Here is a 24,657-nt window from a genome sequence, read left to right as displayed (position 1 = left end):
TCTTCCATCATTTCTTTATATTTCATGTCTCCAATGCCTCATAAATATTAATTCTCTATTTTAGTCCAAAGCTACCATAACATCTCTGACAATCTCAGACAGGCCAGATTTTCACCTTTGAGGAAATCTCCTGACTCAATAGGTCTGCTTTCATGGAAATGACAAGATGCATGCATGGGGTGGGTGGGGCTTGGGCAGGGGGAAGGGAGCACATTGTGTGGAGGTTGAGGCAGGCTGGTTAGAAGACCCACTTTGGCTCTTTGAGACTTTGGCCCTGTATATCTCCTCATACTCCAATGCCACTCTTATGCCCACTCAGACTCCTGTGCCACCTCCATTCTTGCATATTTCCTCATACCCTCATGCCACCCATACCACCTCCATGCCCCTTATACCCCCATGTTACCTCCATGCCCCCTATATTCCCCATGCCACCTTTATATCCAGCCACCAAATATCCACTATGGGAAGACCTCAGGAGCCATGGAGAGATGAAAAGAAATTAAAATTTGAACAATCTAATAGAGCTCTCACTCATACACATATGATACTGAAAAAAACCTCTCATTCATGAAACACATTCAACAATTTTAAATCCCCTCAAGTGGTCAATCTGTTGTAGAAAAAAACAAATGTATATGCTGTGACTACAACAAAGACAGATAATCCTTTAATAGCCTCTTAAAACTATCAATAAAATGTGAACTCAACCACCCCCACCCCGTTCCACTGAGATGAACCTCTGCCATGCATTCATAATGGTCTCAGCTGTAATAACAACCCTTGGGAAATGTCAATAATGAAGTCTATGTCAGCGTGGGAACAGATAATATTTTTTTCAAAGCTATACCAGATGACCTGTCAATCAATGCAATCCATCAGTGAGTGTTTGCTTTTTTACTCTACCTGACAGCTGCAGCCTGTTTCTTTTTCATTTTTAAAGAGTTGGGATTTAAATAACTTCAGATCATCATACTTAATCAGACCTTAGCCACTCTTCACAAGCGGTTATGCCTCCTCCATAAAATTATGGTTCCCACAATGTGGTTAAGGCCCTTAGAACAACAAAAATGGGTTCTAGTGAAACTCAGCACTAATATCAAATGGCCATGCTGAGTTCAGGTTTCCTGCCTGTATGATTCATGGCCCACACCCTACCTCCTGCTGGCAAAATTGGGACCTGCTGGAAATAGGTGCAGGACTTCCTCATCCAGGTGCCGCCCACCATTTTCAAGTTGGCACAACTCCACAGAAGTCCAGCTCTTAAATTATTATCTTTGTATTTAAATCTCTTTGTAGCCTTCCTTTTACCTACCTCTGTTAACTCCTCTAGACATACAACTCCCTCTTCTAAGTGAAGTCTTACCTCCTCCAACTCTGGCCTCTTGCACATCCCCCTCTCACTTTGTACCACTTTCTATTACCAAAATTTTGGCCTCATTTCCCAGTATCTCCTGTTTGGTTCCATGCCCATTTTTTAAATCTAAAAATGTTGTATAAATGGAAATTATTATTGTTATTATTATATTTATGTTTTTTGATGAATATTGTATGAATTTTTAATCAGTTAGGGAATCCAGTGTCATTAACAAACTCTTGCAGGCCCAATACAGCACACTATAGATGTGGAGTAAACCTTTCTCTTCTCTGTCAGAACAATGCTCCAGGACATTCAAAAAGCATCCACTTCTAAATAGCTTTAATATTTCCACTTCCCATATTAGTCATCTGTATGGCAGCTCTGAGTTTGTGAATTTAAACCCAGAAACAATTGTCATCATTATTGCCACAGATTTAACACCTTCCTATACCTTCTGTTTTAAGTCTATTTTAAATGCTGGTTACTGTTGTTCTAAAACAGCACATACAAATGCCATATAACATGATCACATTGAACATTTGTTTCCCAATATCAACAATAGCCATTTCTAGTATTCACTGTTAAACAAGGTGCAACAACAGGCAGAGTTGTGCTTTGGGTCCAAGCACTTTAGAATATCATCTATGACTTTTGCAGGCAATCTCACAATCAGAAAATCCATGGCATAAAATGTCTGATAGAGTACAAATATATATCTCTCTTTCTCACTTTCACAATGCAATGTACCATGTGGCAAAAGGATCCTCTTTAGTCAAAGGGGAATGAATATTACCTAAATCCACATGGTTAACTTTTAAGTTAATTTCCTTCAAGTAGTACTCGGCAATCTTCAATACCTATCTGCAATTTACTGAAGAATCATGAAATTTGTAGTATAAGGGTCTGGTACATAAAGGGTTAATGTGGGACTGAGTCCAGTACCTCCCACACAGTGATGCAAGAGAACACATGATCCACACCTCGGGGTCAGTGTAGTGTTGGACAGAGTCATGTGCAGAAGCAATCAAAGAGACAGTTCCTAGCTTGGATCTTTACTGTACTTATGTGTATAGATTATAGTAGTTAATACTTACTGTTGAACTACCTAAGACTAAGAATACCTTAATAAGACCTATTGAACTGCGCCCAACATCATGGTGGCAGCAAATAGAATGACTCATTACCTCGTAGATACTGCAGAAGAAATTAAAAATCCTGGAAAACTGAAATAAAAGCTGAAAGAAGCATTCTGACCTGAAGAAAAGCTCAAGAATCAAAGGCACAGAAAGAAATCGCCAGAGAAAAGCTCCAAAGAAAGGCTTGGAAACTGAAGGCAGAAATTAAATTCCTCACTGCAGCAGAAAGCTCCACTGAATCCAGTCAGCAGACCTAGCTAGTGATGAGCTACAAATTTAAAAATTCTGGACAATAAAAGTCCTGCAAAAAAATTAAATACTGCTGTGGTCAGAAATTGCCATTTAAATTGCAGTCCAAGAAACCCAATTCCTGAGTCAGCGCCTGAACACATGGTGACCAAGTTCGCTTTGAACAAAGAAAAAGAAACGAATTAAAAATTAATCGTGACTGAGTAGATGGCTTTACAAGCTCAACACAAGCCAGAATTTGACGCTTCCAAGACCCAAAAACATTGCGCCAAAGCGGGGGAGACTCTCACCAGTTGATCCAGGCAGCTGGTGTTTAAAAAAAAATGCTGAGATCATGAACACTGTTACTGCGGGAGCCCACCAAAACCAACAAGCATGCGAAAACCCTTTGGCGTACAGCAGCACCACCTTGGATTTTCGGAAATCTCTTAAAGCTGAACCTGCAATTTAAACGTTTTAACCATGGATCCTCTCTTCCAGATCAATTTAGACTTATCCAAGCCCCAGATCAATCACAAAATTGAAGACTCAGGAGAAAGAGATTTCTTAGATATATTACTGCTTCAGGTCTGGATAAAAAGATAGAAGCTGAACAACACTGCTTTATTTGGTAGCCTGATGATATAATAGCTAGACAAGGAATCAATGAATCATCTTCAAAATTCTATGCAGTTTTAAAATCATTCAACGCTTATTTTAACCTCAGAAGTAACAAAATCCTTGAAAGAGCTAAATTTAATAACTGTGTCCAGCAGCCAGAAGAATCTGTCGACTCCTTCATTAATGAGCTGTACAGAATGGCTGAAGGCTGTGATTACGGTAACCTGCAATCTGAGCTAATCAGGGATTGAATAGTTGTAGGAGTGGTAAACGATGCACTCTCAGACATGCTTTAAACGAAGGAAGATCTAACCCTTGAGAAAGCGATCCAGATTGTCAAGCAATCTGAAATCCATTTGCAGCACAGATCCACATTTAGGGTGAAAAAGCCCTTTGCCAGCCTTAAATGCAGGAGGATTAAAAATGGAAGCTGCATTAGAATTGCAGCCATTTTATAAATACCAGTGTTTTAATCCAACCTAAAGTTACAAATCCATAACAAAGGATGGGTCAGCAGGGACTTTATAGTTCAATCACAGTGTTTTTTTGTTTCCTGAGTCAGATACTTCGAATGGTTAGTGATGCTTCCCGACAGTTTTTCCTATCAGAACATCCTTTTGAGGATTTTGTCAGAATTTTCAAACAAAATCCATAGGAAAAGAATTGTTCTAGCCCAAATATTGTTGTCAAAGTAACAGCGTGGCTAATAGTGCTCATCATTATTTTTGATTAAATGCCACAGCAACTTCAGGTGGAGACAGATGTGTGATTAAACGTGGAAAAAGGGAAGTCGCTGTCCGAGATGTGCTGCTCTGTAGCTTCACAAGAATGGTATCTCCTATATTGCTCCTTATTTAAGTGTATTCAGTAGTGTGACGCTTTTTTACTTGCACAGTAAAATGGTATTTTAAATTTTTTTCTATCATTTTTCTCTCTCTCGATCCAATCCTCTTTTCCTCTCTTTATTTTGCTTTCCACACCTGATTTTACATTGAATTCACTACTCAACTTGTGCTTCCTTGTTCAGTCTTATAGCGCAGTTAATTTCAGAATGATTAGTTAAGAAGATGCACAAATGCTTGCCCTGTTCATTCAGGTCCCAGATGCCCCGTTGAATGTTTCTGTGCTGTTTCCATTTCATATTTGCACCAACTTGCAGGGCAAAATATCATCGACATTACATGGGCATGGGCAAATTCCGTGGGTTGTGTTGGTTGGCCTTTTACAACAATTTTTGAGCCAAATAATCTTTATACTTGCGGTTTGTAGTTATTTCTCCCCTTATAGTTCCTCTTTGAATGTCCTATTTCTACTTGCGAAGGACAGGTCAATGTCCTGTGCCCAAGAATGCCAATAATACTCTGCCACTGGACATGAGAAAGTCTGTGCTGGAGGTGGAGGTTCACTCACATTCTGATTTTCTCTCATAGTCTAGAAAATCACCCTTGACCAATAATGGGAAATCAATTTCCAACAATATTTGTGTTAATGCTACAGTACAATTTGCATAGATTCTAAGCGGTTTATACAAGAAAATTGAACATGAAATTCTTTATTAATTATTAAATTTAACTTTGAGGTATTTGGTCCTGCAAATTTTTCCTGCCCTTTTTTTCCCTGAAATATCTATGAGGTTCTGGTCTGAAAGCATCTTTAAAGATACAAAGAAAAGTCAATGACTTAGACCATTAGGAGTGATATACTCTAAAGTGTTTTTCCAACACTGACATCACATATAATGCAGATTGCTGTGGAAGTAATATGAATCAGTCTTTCACAAATTAAACCTACACTATTTCACACCTTACTTCTCTGCCTGTCATTGCATTCTCTGCATCTTGAATGGAGTGAACAGGATCTGCATTAGAAAGAGTTCTAAAATAATTACTCGGATTAAATATTTCAAGTGATAAACATATACATGCACAGAAACTGCTGACTGCAATCCAGGAGCTTCTTACCTGAAATCCAAACCTGTTCTTTTACCCCATTCAGGAACCCCTGGGTCAGGACACATATTATATCCTTGTGCCATCCCTGCTTGAGTTACTATGAAGAAAATTGATAAAATTGAGTGAACATATTACACAGATAAATTTTGTCAGTGATCAATCTTCCAATTCCTTCAAACTATGACCATTACTTTATTAATAGGAAAATACAGCATTGCTCAAAAGTCCTGTCAGTAATAAAATATCTTGGAGCACGAACCCTTACTGGCAAATTAAATAATGACTCATTAAAAAAAAAGACGGTTCTTCTGTGGTGTTCAAATCTTGCTGGAAGCCAACATTTTGCGGGATTGTAGTTTGGGATACATGTATAACTGAGTTTTCCCAACAACCTTCCTCATACAGTGAGTGATGCAGCTCTTTTGCATATATATATTCAGGTGTAAAATCCCAGCTTTAAAAAAAAATCAAGGCTATTAACGGAAAGACAAAAAGAGCAAACCTTTAAGCTTTTAAAAATTAAATGAAAACCATAGCTCTGTCCTGCAAAATGTTTGTTTCCAGTGTCAATATATCAGTAATTACATTGTTATTGGAGCTTGACAATCTTCTTGTTGACTGGCAATTACGTTGTATAGCAATTCCATTGTTAAGACAATACTTGTTAAACCAGGTGACAGGCATTGGTTCACCTATCAAAATAGTATAAATGGGTACAGTTTTAACACCCCAGGGTACAAGGGACCAGGAGAGTTTGCTGCACTGCAAAGCTGTCTTGAGAATAAAACAGCTTGAAGCAAAAGACTAGCTTGGACTCATTCATCCATGGCAAGCACTTACTGTGAGTATCATTTAACATTCATCTTCAGCAAATTTCAAACTGCAGTTTTTGGAAAATAGGTTTAGTCAGGAAATGTTTAGACAATGCTAACACAACTTTAGCACAGCATTTGCACCATTGCAAACCCGAGAAGAGAGTAAAGGTCCCATTGTCTTGGCAATAAGTAAGCCAATTTTAACTGAAAAGGGAAAAATTGGAAAACCAAAATCATAAGGGCCACCCCACCCCCCTGCCCCTGCCATCGTGAAAAATGGCAACAATCAAGTGACATCTTAGCAGTGTATAAGCATAACTGCTGCTGATGTACTTACACTGGAGCCTGACAAATCACACAAACAAGTGTTGACTTGTAGATAGATAAATCGTGAAGGGTATCAAAATTAGTTTTGGCATATGTTGATTCAAAAATTTCAAATAACTCCAACTCATTCATATTAATAATCGACAAAGGGCAACTTTATCAGTGAGTCATCATGATTTGTGTGGCTTAATTTTGACCTGAAATGTAATATTTGTTGGAGAATAACTTGACAAAATCTGCTAGCAAAAAAATCAGCAAAAGCTCAGCCTTGAAAAATACTTAATGTTTTCCGCTCACATTTTAGCAAATGTTGGGTTTAGAATCCTAACATGATATTGCATTGTTGGGAAATCAAAGCATGCATAAGCAGTGCAGAGGTAACCATATTTTGTTCCCTTAGCAGTATTAAACTTCCGATCAACTGATGGGGCCACTTGTCAGGAGGGCTGCCTCAACTTCAAAAGTAATCTAGCAGCATAAAGGCACATAGCACCAGATTTTTGCTACTGAGGCAGCTAGCTTGAATTGGGAAATTTACTGACTCTGCAAATACATTTCAGTTTAAAGGGCCAAGCTTTACTCTGGTGGAGGGGGTGGTGGGATGGAGCCGAGCCTGCTGACCCCATGAGCAGATTGTAAGTGGCCATGGTGGCAAGTGAGTGCACCCCCTCAAGCCCCATGCCACCTCCATGCCCTCACCAAGGCGTCCATTCATAATGAGGCTATCTGGGAACTCTTTCAGTATAAACAGATGGCCAGACATCAGAATTCTCCATCAGGCCTCATTAAGAATGTTTGGCTGAGCTCCAAGGCTCCTAAATGCATTAGTTCAGCAGGGGTACTGTGTTTACTTTGCTTGATTGACATTCTTTATGTTGTTATAATAAGTTATTTTTTCTTTATGTTTATGGACAAGGTTAAGATGCGTGTGAAGTGATTAAAGCTTCTGTTAGTGATATTATAATTGCCCTGTCAGATTGTGTGTTTTTTCTCAATGTTTCCTCACTTGCCATTGCTATTATATGGCTCATTGGTTCTGTACATAGTGCATACTAAGTGAATATACGTGGTGGGAGCATGAAGGGATGTAGGGGACATTGTAAGATCTTTTGAACTTATCTTTCAAAAGGTCCCCACCAGACTATGGTTCATGACTCCACTGAGGGGCCATGAATCATGAATCACAGAGAAGCTGGTCAGCTTCCATGAAAACTGAGATGCCTATGCCTGCAATGGAACTGGCCAGGTTGGGAGTGCAGGGTGCTAGCTTGCCACTTGCATTCTTATCCTGCGCCCATTGGAAATAGCCAGCACCATGAACGGGGACAAGAGTCCTGGAATTGGATCCTGCCCACCATTTTTAAATGCCTCCAGATTTGACCCGACTCCACAAAAATCCAGGCCATAGACACTGAAGAACAAGAAGCCTTAAAGTAGATTACAGATTCTACTGAGAACTGTCAGTGTGTATAGGGAAAGGTTTATAAAAACAATTCAGCCTTGGACTGCTTCACTGTCCTGAACATGCAGCTCAACATACCAGAGACACCAGACAACTAAAATTAGGAGCACGAGGTGAAGAAAAATTTAAAGGGAGAGAAACCTAGAGATGTAAAGTTAGTGAAAACCTCACTGATATGAAATTAAGAGGGGAGAACTTGAGAGAAGAAAATTTAAATGAGGGAAACCCACGGATTGCAAAGGTGATATGATGGCCACAACAGTCAAGAAAATGGATGGGCCACCATTGGACCTCAAGAGCACGTCATTGGGAATGGGTGCTGGAAACCGATGTAGTCGGAGTTGTAGGAAAGAAAGATAATTGCTGATGGAAACCAAAAAAAATTAGAATAGTGGTAGGATTAAGTTTGACATAAATAGCAGGAAAGCTACTCAACAGGTTACCTAAACAAACACTGCTCCTTGATACAGAAGAAAACAAGGTTATAGCAGATGCAATGGGTGGCAGCTCTCAATGGACAATATTTCCTTCCCCAGGGTCTTTAATCCGAGGAAGGCTGAACGGTGGCCAGTTAAGTACCTGATAGGCACTTAATACCTTCCAACAGTGGCAAAGCGGGGCTGGATCTCAATGCCTGGAATAAATTCTGCCCTATAGTTGGAAAGCCAAGACTCTCTTCACAACTGCAGTTTTCCATAATTGTCACCATCTTTGACATCTTCACTATATGCTCTGAGGTTTTAATGTCTTTTGTATAGAGGGGTGCCCAAAACTAAAAAAATAATTGTGGCTCAAATCAATAATTTGTACAAATGTATTATGTCTGTCTTTATTCCTAAAATCCTAGATATAAAGGAGAGTATACATAAGAGGAATTTGTGCTCCCACGGTGCGATCTTTATGTCACATCACACCATGCAAAGTGTGTCCAGTTCTGGTCACCAAGACACAAGGAAGACATTCAGGGTCTGGATGCAGTTCAGAGAAAAGTCAAGAGGCTGACTCCCAGTGTCAGAGGTCTTAGTTATAAGAAAAAAAAATCTGCAGACACTTGGATTTTTAAGGCTTTAAAGAAAGTGACAGAGATCATCATCTTACAGAAGTATTTATACAAAATAATCAGCATAAATAGATTCAGAAAATGACTTCAAATCAAACTATGATAGTTGGACAGTAGATCTCAGATTCAAAGTAATAAAGGTCAAAATTGATCAGAGCATGAAACAAGAAATTATTAGAGCTTGTAGCAAAGGCAATGTAATAATTGTGGGGAGCTTTAATTTTGATATAGACTGGGAGAATCAAATTAGCAAGAGTAGACTAAAATGAGTTTGTGGAATATTTTCGTGGCAGTTTCTTGGACCAATACATTTTTGGGGCCAACTAAGGATGAAGCTATCTTAGATCTCGTGTTGTGTAATGAAGCAAGGTTAATTAGTAATGTCATCGTAAAAGATCCACTGGGAAATAGTGATCACAATACCATTGAATTCCAGGTTAAATTTGAATGTGACACACTCTAGTGACACATTATCATGGGGAACGGGAAAATGGCAGAGACACTGAACAAAGAGTGTCTGTCTTCACAGTAGCAGACACAAGTTTCATTCCAGAAATAGACAGTAAACTAGAGGTGAAAAAAATACTGAGGAAATTATGGAAATTAATATCAACAGTGGAGTTGGAGGTAATATTAACATGGATAGAGAATTGGTTAATAGATAGGAAGTGGAGAATGGGCATAAATGGGACTTTTCGAGTTGGCAGCTAGTGAATAGTGGAGTACCACAAGGGTCAGTGCTGGGGCCTCAGCCATCTACAATCAAAATTAATGACTTAGATTAAGAGACAGAGTAATGTACCTACATTTGCTGATGAAACAAAACCAGTTTGGAAGGTAAACTGTGAGGAGGATACAGAGGCTGCAAAGAGATAGGCAAGTTAAGTGAGTGGGCAACAAAATAGCAGATGGATTATTATGTTGGGAAGTGTGAAGTTATTCAGTTTGGTTGAAAGAATAGAAGAGCTGAATATCTTTACAAAGGCAATAAACTCGTAAGTGTTGATTTTCAAAGAGACTTGGGTGTGCTCCGAAAAGGAACACAAAAATTTAACATACAGATACAGTAAGCAATTAGGAAGGCAAATGGCATATTAGCCTTTATTGCAAAGTGTTTGGAGTACAGCAATAAAGAAGTCTTGCTGGAGTTGTACAGGATTTTGGTGAGAGCACATCTAGCGTACTGTGTGCAGTTTTAGTCTCCACATTTAAGAAAAGATATATTTGCACTGGAGGCGATACAGCTAAAGTTAAGTGGATTGGTCCCTGGGATGAGGGGATTGTCCTATGATGAGAGGCTGAGCAAATTGGGTCTATTGTCTCTGGAGTTCAGAAGAATGAGGCAATCTCCTTGAAACGTACAAGATTCTGAAGGGGTTTGATAGGGTAGATACCGAGAGATTGCTTCCACTGGTCAGGGAATCTAAAATGCGGGGGCACAGTCTCTAGATAAGGGGCCGATCATTTAGGTTTGAGAAGAAGGAAAATAACTTCACTCAAAGGGTTGTGAATCTTTGGATTTCTCTGCCCCAGAGGGTTGTGGATGCTCCATCACTGAATATGTTTAAGGCTGGGACAGACAGATTTTTGGTGTCTCAGGGAATTGGGGCATATGGGGAACGGACAGAGAAGTGGAGTTGAAGCCCAAATCAGCCATGAGTGTGTTGAATGGCAGAGCAGGCTTGAAGGTCCATATGGTCTACTCCTGCATCTATTTATTGTGTTAAGCAAGTTCTTTATCCAAGTGATCAATGCATGGAATGGATTTCCTGGGAGAGAGGGCTTTCACTTCCTCATGAAAGTGGAATACCTGTAATCATTTAGGCAAAAAAAATGGGTGCCATGATGTGGTTGAAAGAACTTTAACATTTTTATTGGATGAGCTGGGTGATGTGGCTTTTTCATCCATATTTACCTTGAGACTTCATTATCAAGGATAGCCAATGGATTACAATAAAACTTTTGTCTGCATGGCCAGTGAATATCACATGACTCAGGAAACAGAGCCGCAAAAGGCTTGAGAGTTGCAGTTTCTGTCCATTGTTTGAAGGTTCAGCAGAACTTTCTATCCATTTTGTTGTTCAACTGATCACCATGGTTATGTTCATGAATATATTTGCACATTTTAGGCCATTTGTCAAATCACTGGCTGTTCTGAAGTTTAAGAGGGAGGAAGGAGGGCAAATGGGATTCAGAAAATTACTTATCCATTTCTCAGTTCAATCAAACTAAATGTCAATGCTGTTAAGCCACTGCATGATGTATTCTCAATCTGGCCTGCATGGTGCAACCTTGAATTAATCATAGGCTGTTTATGTTTTTTTGTGCAACAATAGCTTTGTATTTTCTAGGCTCAACTCACTGGTTGGATGCTGTTTCATACTAACATGGTGAGCTTCTAATCTAGGTGGACTCATCAGAGGGAAGCAGAGTGAGTGGGGAGGAGTTGGCAGTGCATCATCCTGTTCATTTTTAGGATTCAAAACAATAATTCCACATAAAAGGATCGGGGAGAGTAAAAGCAAAAAATTAGAAAAACAAACTTTATTTGGGGGAAAATAATCCACAAGATTTAGATTCCTTATCAGATCAAAGTTCAAACTGGAATACAGAAAGCAGAGCAACTTACAAACTGAGGGTTTCTGATTGTCTTTGCTGGGAAGCAATTTTACTCCTCGTGACTTCAGTTCAATCAACTTTTTAACTGAAAGAAAGAACAGATGAATGAGTTGTTCACAATCGTATAATGTGTGCATTTCAGAACATAACTTACATTTACATGGCACCTTCAATGTAAAACAAATATACCAAGGTGCTTCACAGGAGTGTTATTAAACAAAATTAGATGCTGAGCAACATAAGACAATATTAGAGTAGATGACCAAAATCTTAGTTGAAGAGTTAGGTTTTACAGAGTTCCTCCAAAGGAAAAAAGTGAGGTAGAGACTTGGGCCAGGATTTTACAATTGGCGTGCGGGGGCGGGCCCGACATGCCGGAACGTAAAATGATGCGCGATGACAATGGGCGTGCATCCCGACATCATCACGAGACTGTGCGATAACGTTTCGTTCAGCGGGCGCGCGCCAGCCAATAATTGAAAGGCTTATTCAGGCCACTAACGAAGTAATTAATTTCAAGTTTAAGCTGCCCATCCATCCTTATGGTTGGCGGGCAGGCGAAAAGGCCAAGCGGCCTTTACATTTTTTAGGAAACCTCGTCCACGAGCGGGATGAGTTTTCCTAAAGCTTTTACGAATTAAATGAAAACTTTTTCTGACCGTCTCATGTGACACAGTCACATGAGGTGACATGTTTCATTAAATTTTTATTGCATTTATTTATTTTTTTTAAAAGCGCTTCAATCTCCCTGAGGCACGGAGCTGCCCTAGAGCTTGAAGCGCTCTTTCACGTAAGAGCGCTGGACCTGACTCTCCCTCCTCCCCCGCCCGCACAGGTAGTGCTCAGTGCTACCACTCGCGTATTGTGCTGGGCGGGCCTTAATTGGCTCGCCCGCGTAAAATGGCGTTGCGGAGCCAATCGCGGTCAGCTCCACGACCGTCCCTGCCCACTCCCGCCGAGCCTGCCCGATGCCGGAAAAATTCAGGCCTTGGAGGTTTAAGGAGGCAATTCCAAAGTTTGGAGCTTAGCCAGCTGAAAGCATGACACCAGTGGTGGAGTGATTAAGTTGGAGAAACTCACTAACACCTTCTCAAGGGCAATTAGGGATGGGCAACAAATGCTGGCTTTGTCAGCAAAGCTCACATGAACTGCAGGAATTTTTTTTTTAGAAGGCCAGGATTAGAGAGTGCAGATATCTCGTAGGTCATAGAGGTCACTTTGATGGGGGGAGTTTTGGGGGCGGGGGGGTGGATGGTCGAGGCCACAGAGGGATTGGAAAATAATTTTAAAACAAAGATGATGCATAACAGAGCCAATGTGGGTCAGTGAGTCCAGGGGCAATAGGTGTATAGGCTTGGAACAATCAAAGGCACAGGCAGCAGCATTTTGGATTACTTCAAGTTTACAAAGGATAGGCCAGCTAGGAGTGCATTGGAATAGTCAACTCTAGAGGTAACAAAGGCATGAAACAGGATTACAGCAGCATTGAGCGGAGATGAGCAAAAGCAGGCTGCTGTCACCGAGGTGGATATAGGCAGTATTAGTGATGGTGAGGATACGTTGTCAGAAGCTCAGCTCAAGGTCAAATATGACAGTGAGCTGTGAACAATCTGGTTTAAGCCTCAGATAGTTGCCAGGGAGTGTGATGGAGTGGGTAGCTGGGTAGTGGAGTTTGGAGCCGTGACCAAAGACAATGGGCAGAATTGGCCAGTCCCGTTGGCGGCGGACGTCATGGCAGGTGACTGGACAATATGGCTAGAAGTCCAAAAATCTGTTTTACGCTGTCATGAAACCAGTTTGTGATCCTCTGCTCCAATGGCGGGCCATGTTTCCCACCGCTGCACTTCAGGAATCTAATTTCAATACTTTAGCATCTTATTGTAAGCCCTGCTTGCCAGAATCCCACCCCCTCCCCACCCCATGGGATCATCTGGGCATGTCAGCGTGATTGCACACCGACATGTTTCACAACTGTACATAAGTGACATGCACCTGGCGCGCTGCACTTCACTCGGGACTTCGAGGTTTGTTTGCCTACTTTGTTTCAGGCAGCAGCGTCAGGCTTCGCAGACAGCACCATATCACTATTAGCAGGGCTCACAGGCAGGCCTCTACCTACTAGACCAGCCGTAAGGCTGGAGTGGCTTTTCAACAGGGCTAGGGTTTGCTTGGTGAAGGAGGCGAAGTGGCCTCAGGCAAGGGGAGAGGCTGCAGGGCGAGGGCTGTACTGGGGAATGGGGGGTATCCCAGGGTGTGTGTGTGGGGGCACATGTTGATCTGCGGAAGTGACCTCAAGATGGTGAGAGCTGAGGAAGCAGTCTCCAGAGGAGATGAGGCCTGATGGAGATGTGTGTATGTGAGAGAGTGTGGTGATGTCCCTTGAGCTGGCAATGAGTGAGATGCCAGTGCATGTGTGATGGCCTTGAGTTTAGAGTGATGAGATCGTTGCCTTACTCTGGTGGCATGGATGAGATCATTCATCCTCTTTCGGCACTGGATGGCCAGCCTCTTCTGTGGAGCATTGGCACTGACACCACTGCCACCGCATCCCAAGCTGGAGTGGTGAGATTGCTGGACCTTCTGCAGCCAGAGTGGGGGTGGAGGACATCACGGTTGCCTCCAAACGGCATTGCAGTGGTGGGTCACTGACCTCGTCTTGGCTTTCAGGACCATGTGTTTACTGGAGCAGTCCTGGGCTATAAGCATTGAGAGCTGTGTGCACAGCTGCAGTTTAGATATGGCACCCAGAGTGACAAAACGGTGAGGTAATAGTGTGGCTGCCCACCAGCAAGATGGCATGTTTCCTGTGCCTGCATAATTAACGAGGTGGGGATGAGACAACATGGCACAAAAATACACCATTGTCGCCCGCGGCTGAAATGTCGTGTTTCATGCCCGCTACCAAACTTTCTACAAATCTGGGACGATTCTGCCCAATGGCTTCATCTTTCCAATATCTAATTGGGGGCAATTTCTGCTCATGCAGTACTGCATGTCAGATATGCAGTCTGATAATTTAACAACAGTGGAAGAGTCAAGGGTGGTGGTGAGGTAGAGCTGGGTGTTATCAGTGTTCATGTGAAAACTAACTGTACTTTTGGATTTGGTGACACAGGGACAGCATGTAAATGAGAAATAGGAGGGGGTCGAGGACAGATCCTTGGAGGTGAGGCAACAGAGATAGAAATGTGGGAGCAGCTTGAAGGAAGAGGGACTATAACACTTTGAATGTTAAACTAGATTGATGTTTATATCAATTCTTGAGTTAAAAAAATAAATTATCACCATTGACTCACCAAAAGCTGTTACTGAAGCTTTGTCTAGAGAAAAGTATCCCTATATATAATACAATGCACCATTGAGGTAAGATAGGAATTAGGTAGCATCACGGGTAACAAGTTGCTTGGGATTGACTGTAGTAAATACATTGGGGTCGGGGGTGGGGTGGTGGGGAGCAATGAAGGTTGGGAGACAAAGGGATGAAGTGGTCATTACTTTCAGCCTGCTGAGTTATTGCTATTTTTTAGCCTGAACAAAATATACAGCCATAGCTATGCCATCATTTCAGAAGTGCAGGTATTGGAGTACCATAGCAATAACATTTTCACTGCCTAGATTAATAGTGCAATATATTTATATTGTTCTGAATATAGGGCAAAACTTAATTAGAAATGGATAATTTCTCTACTATATGCTTGAGTAAAATTAATCCATTTAAATGAAACTATTTTTATCTGCTGATGCTATCTATTATCATTTATCCTGTAATCCAATACAATCTGGAAAGGGAATGCACTATCTTGTAATTATTCACATATAGGGAAGTACCAGTGGCTTTAAAAAAAAAAGAGACAAAATTGCTGGAACCATTCAGTAGAATTTCTGGGTGTAAACCTACATGAGCAATTAGTCTAGAATACTTCATCAGAAGAAATCTGAAAGCCACAAATGTGGGCAACTTCCCACTGAACCAGCACAGGAAAATGATAGCCACCCATGCAGCATGCAATGTGTAGATCCTTAAATGTACTATAAGAAAACATTCATTTTCAGAACAGGTCTTTATTGAAAAACAAGCTCCTGGTCAGGCAAGTCAACGTATCTAACTTGCCTTTAAAGTTCATGACTTCTGAGCATCTTCATGTAGCAAAATAAGTTTGACACAGATTTCTCACTTTATACTCTTGCCAATTATTTTTTCAGTGAACATTATCAAACAAAGGAACATATGGCTGTGGGTGGCTTTTTCTGGTGTGCATCACATAATACATAGTTATTCCACGCACTAAGTGGGAGGTTCTTAGGGCAGTTAGAATTAAATACAATGTGATGGGTTTCAACCTTGCCCTGTCTTCAGTGCTGTCAGTAACTATCTCCTAGTGTATAAATGCATGTGGGCCAGTGCTCCTATTACCTCCAAGCAATGCAGAGATGTTGGATTTCAATTGCTTCCAAACAATAGGATGATCCTGTGTCTCTTTATGAATGCTTTAACACATGCTGGGTCGATTGAGTTCCTGGGCTTTCTTTTGTGCTATTGCATCAGAAGAATTATAATCTTCTGAGTTTCTGCTATGTCTTCACTATAGTTGCCTGATTGTGGATAATAAGCCTTAAATCAAACTGCTGAAGCATTTACAGGTTTGTCATGTGACAGTACTGAAATAGTGATTTTCTAAAGAACTCTCATTTTCTATAATTTATATGATTAATTTTAATTTGACAAAAATTGTATAAGTTAATTTAATGCAACCTCTAATAGCTCACACATAAATCATATTGAAGGAGTAGCAAAGCTGCCCGAATCCTGAATAAATGATGCAGATGAAATACTACTGAATAATGAACATTTTTATCATGGTCTATGCTCCAAAGCCAACATATGCACTCTGTTTTAATTAGCATACAACAATGCAGGGGGTAGTAATTGAAGACAATTTAGGAGACTACTTTGTCAAGAATACTGCCAGTACAGTATGTCAGACTAAACAAGTAACTGGCACCTGAAGTTGACTATATTGGAGGATAACTCACTTGTTTTATCTTAAGTCCATTTTTAATCCAACACGACAAGAAAAACAACTACTGGTCCTTTTACAACAGTGACAACACTTCAAAAATTACTTAATTTCAGTCCTGGGGTTGTGAAAGATGCTATATAAATGTAACACTTCCTTTTAGTGCCCTTAATGCAAGAAAAATCTCAAAGTACTCCACCAAAGTGAAAAGATGGACATGAGCAATTTTGGGAGAACATGCAAACATATGAAAAGATGGACAGGGGAACATTGGCTGAAAAAGGTCAGTGGAGGCAACAGTAGAATCAAAGATCTAGGTTTGAGGAGGCAGTTAAAGGAAAAGAGATAAGCAGGCAAAGGGATTTAGGGAAAATGGTCCAGAGTCTAATATCAAAATGATGGGTCCATTGCCAAGGTTAGAATGAAAGGAGAAGAGGTGCAAAAGAGGCTGGATTAGAAGACAGTATGGGCATATCTATGCAAGCTTGCATGTTTATTGAGGAGGGCAAACAAAGCAAGGGAATAATCATTAAACAGGAAGTTATTGAGAGGGATTGAGGAAGTGAACAACCTTGGACTGCATGTCTACAGGTCCTTGGAGGTGGCAGGACAGATGAACAAGGTGGTTAAGAAAGCATATGGAAAATTTTCCTTTATTGGATGAGGTATTGCATACAAAAGCAGGGATGTAATGATGGGACTGTATAACTCACAGGTTAGGCCACAGCTGGCATTTTGTGTACAGTTCTGGTCACCACATTGCAGGAAAGGCTTAATTGCACTGGAGAGAGTGCAGAGGAGATTTACAAGAATGTTGCCAGGGCTTGAAAATTGCAGCTATGAGGAGAAATTGGATAGGCTAGGGTTGTTTTCCTTTGAACAGAGGAGGCTAAGGGGCGATCTAATTGAGGTGTACAAAATTGAGGAGTCTAGATAGGGTAGACAGGAAAGACTTGTTTCCCCTAGGTGAGGGGTCAACTACCAGGTGACATAGAGTTAATGTGATTGGTAGAAGGATTAGAGGGGATATGAGGAAAAACTCTCATCCAGAGTGTGGTGGGCACCTGGAATTCACCGCCTAAGTTGGTGGTTGAGGCTGAAATGCTGAACTTATTTAAAAGGCACCTGGATCTGCAACTGAGGTGCTATAACCTGCAAGGCTACAGACCAGGTGCTGGAAGGTGGGGTTAAAATGAGCAGCTAGTTTCTTTTTCTTTTGGCTGGCGTAGACATGATGGGCTGAATGGCCTCTTTCTATGCCGTCACTTTTCTATGGTTCTATGTTCAGAAAGATAGAGTTGAAGAAGGTGGTAAGATGTTGGACAGCAAGTTAATCAAGAGACCTGTAAATGGGGGGAAAGGATTTTGTAATTTGGGGAAGGAAGCCAATAGAAATTGGCAAGCACAGGATGAAACCGAAGCAGACTGAGAGGCTCAAAATTAACGTAATGCAGTTTTGGATGAGTTGCAATTTATGAAGCATGGAGCTTGGGAGACTGGCAAGGCAAATACAGAGTAGTCAATTTTCAAAGTGAAGGTGTGGATAAGTGTCAACAGAAGTGAGGTAGGGATTGAAAATAGGTGATGTTGCAAATGTTGTGGTGGAAACAGGTGATCTTGGAGATAGCTAGTATGTGAGGATTGAAGCTCGCATCAGCGATAAGTGGGGCATTCAGCTTGCACACTTTCAGGTTTAGTCTGAGAAGGCAGGAATGGAGTTGGGGAAAAGGTCTGAGATGTTGTTGAAAGCTGTACAAAATGGCTTCGGCATTGCTGATGTGGATTTAAAGAAAATTGTGATTATCTCGTACTTGATATCAACTAAGCAGTCATCGAGGATTCAGACTGGTGGCAGAGACACAGATAAATGTCATTTAAAAGTAAAAAGTGAGAGAATTGTCGTCATGCCTATGAATTTTGTATCCAAAAGACATCAGGTGGAGGAAAAAAAATAAACTGGTCAAGGGTGGAAGTATAGGGCGAGCCCAAGGCAGCCATGCAGAAGAAATCATTGCAAGAGATTTACTGTTTATTTAATAAAAAACATCATCTCCTCTCATCTGATGGAGGTCAATGATTCTGTCACATAACAATAAAATGAAGGATGTTAGTATATCTGCTGAGGTATTATCTTCTAGGGGGAAAAAAAGTGGGAATGAAAATGTGCAGGAAGTGCACTAGAATAATGAAGATAAAAAGGGCTTTTCACTATCCAAGGCTAGTAACCATTCAGGAAGGTCCAGCTGTGCCTCTCACAGGCATCTAAATAACATGACGTTTCCTTAGTCAGCTTCGAATGAATCAATTGGAGCTTCTCATTACTTGTCATTCATAAATGTCATATCTCTGACTGTTGCAGAGGTGCGTGTCTTTTTTACTGTCAGTCTTTTGCTGAGGAAAGAATGGATTTCCAGAAAAACTGAACACATTTGTAGGTTTCTGACTTGCTGTTCCATTCCTTTCTTCTAGTCTGTCTTCTGACTCTCTCTTGTTCTTTCTCTATCTCTCTTGGGAACAGATTGGTATTTTGAAGTCCACTTCAAGCATTTTCATTCTAAATTACTGGGGCATTGATTTGTTCAGATTTTTCTAAGATAACTTTAGAGAAAGTATGGCAGTTTGATCATTTTCACTTGTGGTGACTGACAGCATGGCAATCAAAGATACAGAAACTGGAAATGGTGTCTGACTTTTTGCTGACAGCGCAGATGGCAAGTTCGTGATGAGAACAAAACAATTTATTTGACAGAACATACGTCACAGCTTTGTAATAGCATCAATGAAATAGATTGCAGAATGAAGTCTCCATGAAATATGCTTCCTTAACACAATGCTTCTGTCGACAGCACATTATAAATACTACATATTTTCACATGGTCTTTTCAAACAGTAATTTGTCTTTTGTCCTATGGATAGGGTGTACTTAGATTTCCAGAAGGCATTTAACAAAGAAGTTACTACACAAAATAAGAGCCCATGATGTAGGGGTAACCTATTAGCTGACAGGAAACATAGCATAGGCATAAATGGGTCATTTTCTAGTTGGTAAGATGCAATAAATGGAGTGCCACAGGGATCAGTGCTGGGGCCTCAACTATTTACAATCCATATCAATGACTTGGATGACAGGATAAAATGTATGGTTGCTAAATTTGCTGATGACAAAGATAAGTAGGGAAGTAAGTTGTGAGAAGGACATAAGGAGTCTGCAAAGGGATATAGATAGGTTAAGTGAATGGGCAAAAATTTGGCAGATGGTGTATAATGTGGGAAAATGTGAATTTGTCCACTTTGACAGGAAGAATAGAAAAGCAGCATATTATTTAAATGGAGAAAGATTGAAGAACTCTGAGGTGGGGGAATCTGGGTGTCCTGGTACATGAACTAAAGTTAGTATGCAGATACAGCATGTGATGAGGAAGGAAAATGGTATGTTGTTCTTTATTGCTAAGGGAATGGAATATAAAAGTAAGGATGTTTTGCTACAATTGCACAGGGCATTGAGACCACATCGTGAGTACTATGTACAGTTTTGGCCTCCTCACTTAAAGGACATAATTGCATTAAAAGCAGTGCAGAGAAAATTCTCTTGGCTGATTCCTGGGATTTGGAGGCTATCTTATGAGGAAAGGTTGGACAAGTTAGGCCTGTATCTATTGGAGTTTAGAAGAATGGGAGGTGATCTTATTGAAACATTTAAGATCCTAGGGGGACCTGACAGGGTGGATGTTGAAAGGATGTTTCCCCTTGTGGGAGACAGTATAACTAGGGGACATAGTTTCAAAGTAAAGGGTTTCCTATTTAAGGCGGAGATGACAAGTCTTTTCTCTGAGGATCATGAGTCTGTGGGACCCTCTTCCCCGAGAGCGGTGGAGGTAGAGTCATTGAATATTTGTAAAGCAGAGGTAGATTCTTTACTAACAAGGGATTCAAAGGTTACCAGGGAGTAGGCAGGAAAGTGGACACAATCAGATCAGCCATGGTGGTATCGGATGGTGGAGCAGGCTCAAGGGTTCAGAGGCCTACTCCTGCTCCTAATTCTTATGTTTGAATGTGCGTATGTTTGGATGTATATTCAGTTCCTCTATTTATAAAATGATGCATATGCTTTTTTAATCAACTTGCTATTGAATGATTTGTGTATATGGATGCCAAGATCTCTCTGCTCATCAATACTTTTAAATCTTGCCAATTATAGTATACTGTGTTTCCATATTAGTCTTTCCAAAGTGCATCACTTCACACTTTTCTGCGGTGATTTGAATAAATCTGGTATAAAAGCTAATTGCAGCGATGGTAACCATGAAGCTACTGGGTAGTCATAAAAATCCATCTGTTTCACTAATGTCCTAAAGGGAAGTAAACCTTCTGTCATTATTTGGCTTAGTCTATATGCGAGTCCAAACCCACAATCATGTAGTTTACCCTTAACTGCTTTTTGAAATAGCCTATCAAGCCACTAAGATGTACCAACTGCTACAAAACAAGAATAAAACTGAACCTACCACTCAGTATTGACTTAGGCACCAGACATGACAAAGGCAGTCAACTCTAAAGTTCTCCACACTAATTACCATCTGGGGTCCTGTGCCAAAATTGGGAGAGCTGCCCCATAGACTAGCCAAGCAATAGTCTGACATAATCAGACTAATAGAATCATACCATCAAGCCAAAATCCAAATGTTTCATCACTATCTCTGGGTATGTCCTGTCCCACTGGCAAAATGGAACCACAAGTGGTGGCAGCGCAGTGATAGACAGCCAGGAGGGGGTGACCCTGGGAGTCCTCAACATTGACTCCGGACCCCATGAAGTTTCATGGTATCAGGTCAGACATGGACAAGGGAACTACCTGTTCATTATCACCTCCCACTCTCCCTAAACTGATGAATCTCAGTCCTCCATGTTGAAACCCACATGGAAGAGGCACAAAGGCACAGAATATCCTCTAGGTGGGGAATTTCAAAGTCCACAACCAACAACGGTTCAAAAGCACTACTACTGACCAAGCTGACTGAGTCCTGAAGGAAACATCAGTCAGACTGGGCCTGCAGCAAGCGGTAAGAGAACCAAACTGAGGGAAATCACCTATTGATCTCATCCTCACCAACCTACTTTTGCAGATTCATCTCTCCTTAACAATGTTGGTAGGAATGACCAGGATATGAAGTTACATCTTCACAGGGAGGACACCCTCTGTCATGTTATCTGGAACTACCACTGTGCTAAATGGATAGATTCAGAACAGATTTAGTAGCTCAAAACTATGCATCCATGAGGCACTGTGGGGCATCAGTAGCAGCAAAATTTTATTCTAACCTAATTTGGATCTTGATGGTCTGATCTGGTCATATTCTACTGTTACCATTAAGCCAGGGTACTAAACCTGGTCTAATGAGGAGTATAGGGGCACATGCAAGGGCAGCATCAACTGTACCTAAAGCTGGTGAAGCTAAGACACAGGCCTACAGGTACGCTAAACACCAGAAGCAACTTACGATTAACAGAACTAACCACAACCAACAGATCAGATCAAAGCTCTGCAGTCCTGCCATGTCCAATTGTGAATGATGGTGGACAATTGAACGGTGAACTGGAGGAGGAGGTTGCAAGAACATCCTCATCTTCACTAATGATGGAGCCCAGCACGTGAGACCAAAAAGACAAGGCTGGTGTGTTGCAAGCACCTTCAGGAGAAATACCAAGTATCTTTGACATCAAGGCAGCATTTGATGAAATATTGCATTAAGGAGCTCCAAAAAAATTGAAGTCAATGGGAATTGGGGGGAAAGCCTCCACTAGCTGGAATCATATCCAGCGTTAAGGAAGGTGTTATGGTTGTTGGAGGCCAATCATCTCAGCCCAGGACATTGTTGAAGGAATTCCTCAGGGTAGTGTCCTAGGCTCAACTGTTCAACTGCTTCATCAATGACCTTTCATCCATGTAAGGGTGTTCTTTGATGATTTGTGTTTAGTTCCATTTACATGGAGCAAGACCTGATCAACTTTCAGGCTTGAAATGATAGGTGACTAGTAATATTCTTCCTTCACAAGTGCCAGCCAATGACCATCTCCAACAAGAAAGTTTAACATCTTCCTTTGTCATTCAACAACATTACCATTATTGAATCCTTCATCCTGGGGTCACCATTGACCAGAAACACAATTCAACCAGCCACATAAACACTGATTACAAGAGCAGGGCAAACATTGGGTATTTTGTGGCAAGTGACTCAACTTCTAACTGCCAAAGACTTTCCACTACCTACAGGGCACAAGTCAGGAGTGTGATGGAATACTCTCCACTTGTCTAAATGAGTGAAGCTCCTACAACACTCAAGAAGGTTGACATGAAGCATGATAAAGCAGCCCACCTGATTGGCACCCCATCCACCACCCTAAATATTCACTCCCTCCACCAGTGGCAGCAGTGTGTACTATCTTCAAGATGCACTGTAGCAACTTGCCAAGGCTCCATCGACAGCACCTTCCAAACCTGTGACCTCTACAATCTAAAAGGGCAAGAGCAGTAGATGCATGGAAACACTATCACCTCAAAATTCCTCACCAAGTCACACACCATTCAGACTTCGAAATATATCTCCATTTCTTCATCATCATTGGATCAACACCTTCGAACTCCCTACCTATGGGAGGGCCTTCATCACACTGACTGCAGTGGGTAAAGAAGGCAGCTCAACACCATCTTCTCCAGGGCAATTTGTTCTTCTTGTTAGAGATGCCCACATCCCATGAATTAATAAAAAAAATCAATTTGCCATTCTTCAGGTATTTTACCATCTTCCTTATGTCATCCTGAAGCTGATAATGATCGTATCATGATCTACAACTTTGCTAAGTTTTGTACCATCTGCAAATTTCATGATGTTGTTCCCCACATCCAAGTCTAGGTCGTTTATAAAAATTAACAAGAGTAATGGATCCAAAACTTCCCCTTCTGGAACATCACTGCAAACCACCTTCCAGTCTAAAGATCTATTCACCATGACCCTTGGCTTCCAGTCACTGAGCCAATTTTGTATGCATACTGCTACTTTCCCCTGAATTGCATTAGCTTCCATCTTAAGCCTTCTGTGTGGTACTCTGCCAAATGCCTTCCATATATACAGCTACTGCACCTATTTGATCAACCTTCTCTATTGTTGCAAAGAAATCAACCAACTTGGTCATACACAATTTGCCTTAAACAAATCCAAGCTGGCTCACCTTGCTAAACCATGTCTTTCCAAATGAAATAAAAACACAAAATTCTGGAAATACTCAGGTCAGGCTATTTCTGTGTAAAGAGAAACAATAGCCGGGATTTAATGGAGCCCATCAGAGCGGGCTGATGACAGGTGGGCATGCATAATCATGGGGGAGACCACACAGACCATTTCCCTCCTTCCGGAAAACTGACCCTCATTTAGCCAGGGCTGACATAGGGAACCCACCTAGTGTCATTATTGAGCCACTTCAAAGTCATTATCCCTGAGCCCACCAGGAGTGAGTGATGTTTCAGGCATTCTCCTGATCTTGCACATTCCCTGTACCTCCTGAAGGCAGCCCAGCAAACCCTACTGGCTTTGTCAGTGGTCTCCTAGGGGAAGACTTCTTTCAAAGGCATGTAGTACCTGATTTAGGGACTAGGGATCAGGAAAGGAGGTGCCGTTGCAAAGCATCCCTTGCCCTGGTATCCAACCACCCCCTCACCGGTGACCCCTCTCACTGTGACCCCAAACTGCCTGCACTCACCTGTCTCGAGGGGTCCAGCGATGATCCCTGGTGAAGGATCCTGGTGGTGCTGCTTGCGTTGATTGGCCGGCAGCTCTCTGGAGTGGGATTTCCACCCTTCTGGGAATTTACTTCTCTTGGAGGCCTGACGCTGCCCACCTCAGTGCCTGAATGCACTTAAATAGTGTCAGATGCCCCTTGGAGAGTTGACATGGATTTACCACCAGTTCTCCCACCAATGGGCTGAACCAAAGTCACCTACCCAGCTATGTGGAAAATTGCCTAGGTATGTCCTCCACACAAAGCACAATAAATCCACCTGACC

At 41.3% G+C, this 24,657-nt stretch overlaps 1 protein-coding gene across 1 annotated transcript in view; it reads right to left on the bottom strand.

Annotated features, from left to right (window-relative positions):
- Nucleotides 1–24,657, bottom strand: part of csmd2 (CUB and Sushi multiple domains 2) — a 1,856,113-nt gene that overhangs the window by 661,618 nt on the left and 1,169,838 nt on the right. The window contains exons 8-9 of the mRNA XM_078566065.1: nucleotides 11,591–11,665; nucleotides 5,307–5,394 (exon numbers count right to left, since the gene is read on the bottom strand). Of these exons, the coding sequence (XP_078422191.1) occupies nucleotides 5,307–5,394; nucleotides 11,591–11,665 (163 nt within the window). The remainder of the gene's footprint in view (nucleotides 1–5,306; nucleotides 5,395–11,590; nucleotides 11,666–24,657) is intronic.

This window comes from Cetorhinus maximus, chromosome 21 (assembly GCF_964194155.1).
Source record: "Cetorhinus maximus chromosome 21, sCetMax3.hap1.1, whole genome shotgun sequence".
Taxonomy (NCBI): Eukaryota; Metazoa; Chordata; class Chondrichthyes; order Lamniformes; family Cetorhinidae; genus Cetorhinus; species Cetorhinus maximus.
The sequence above is the reverse complement of the archived record's forward strand: the minus strand, read 5'-3'. Positions and strand labels throughout refer to the sequence as shown.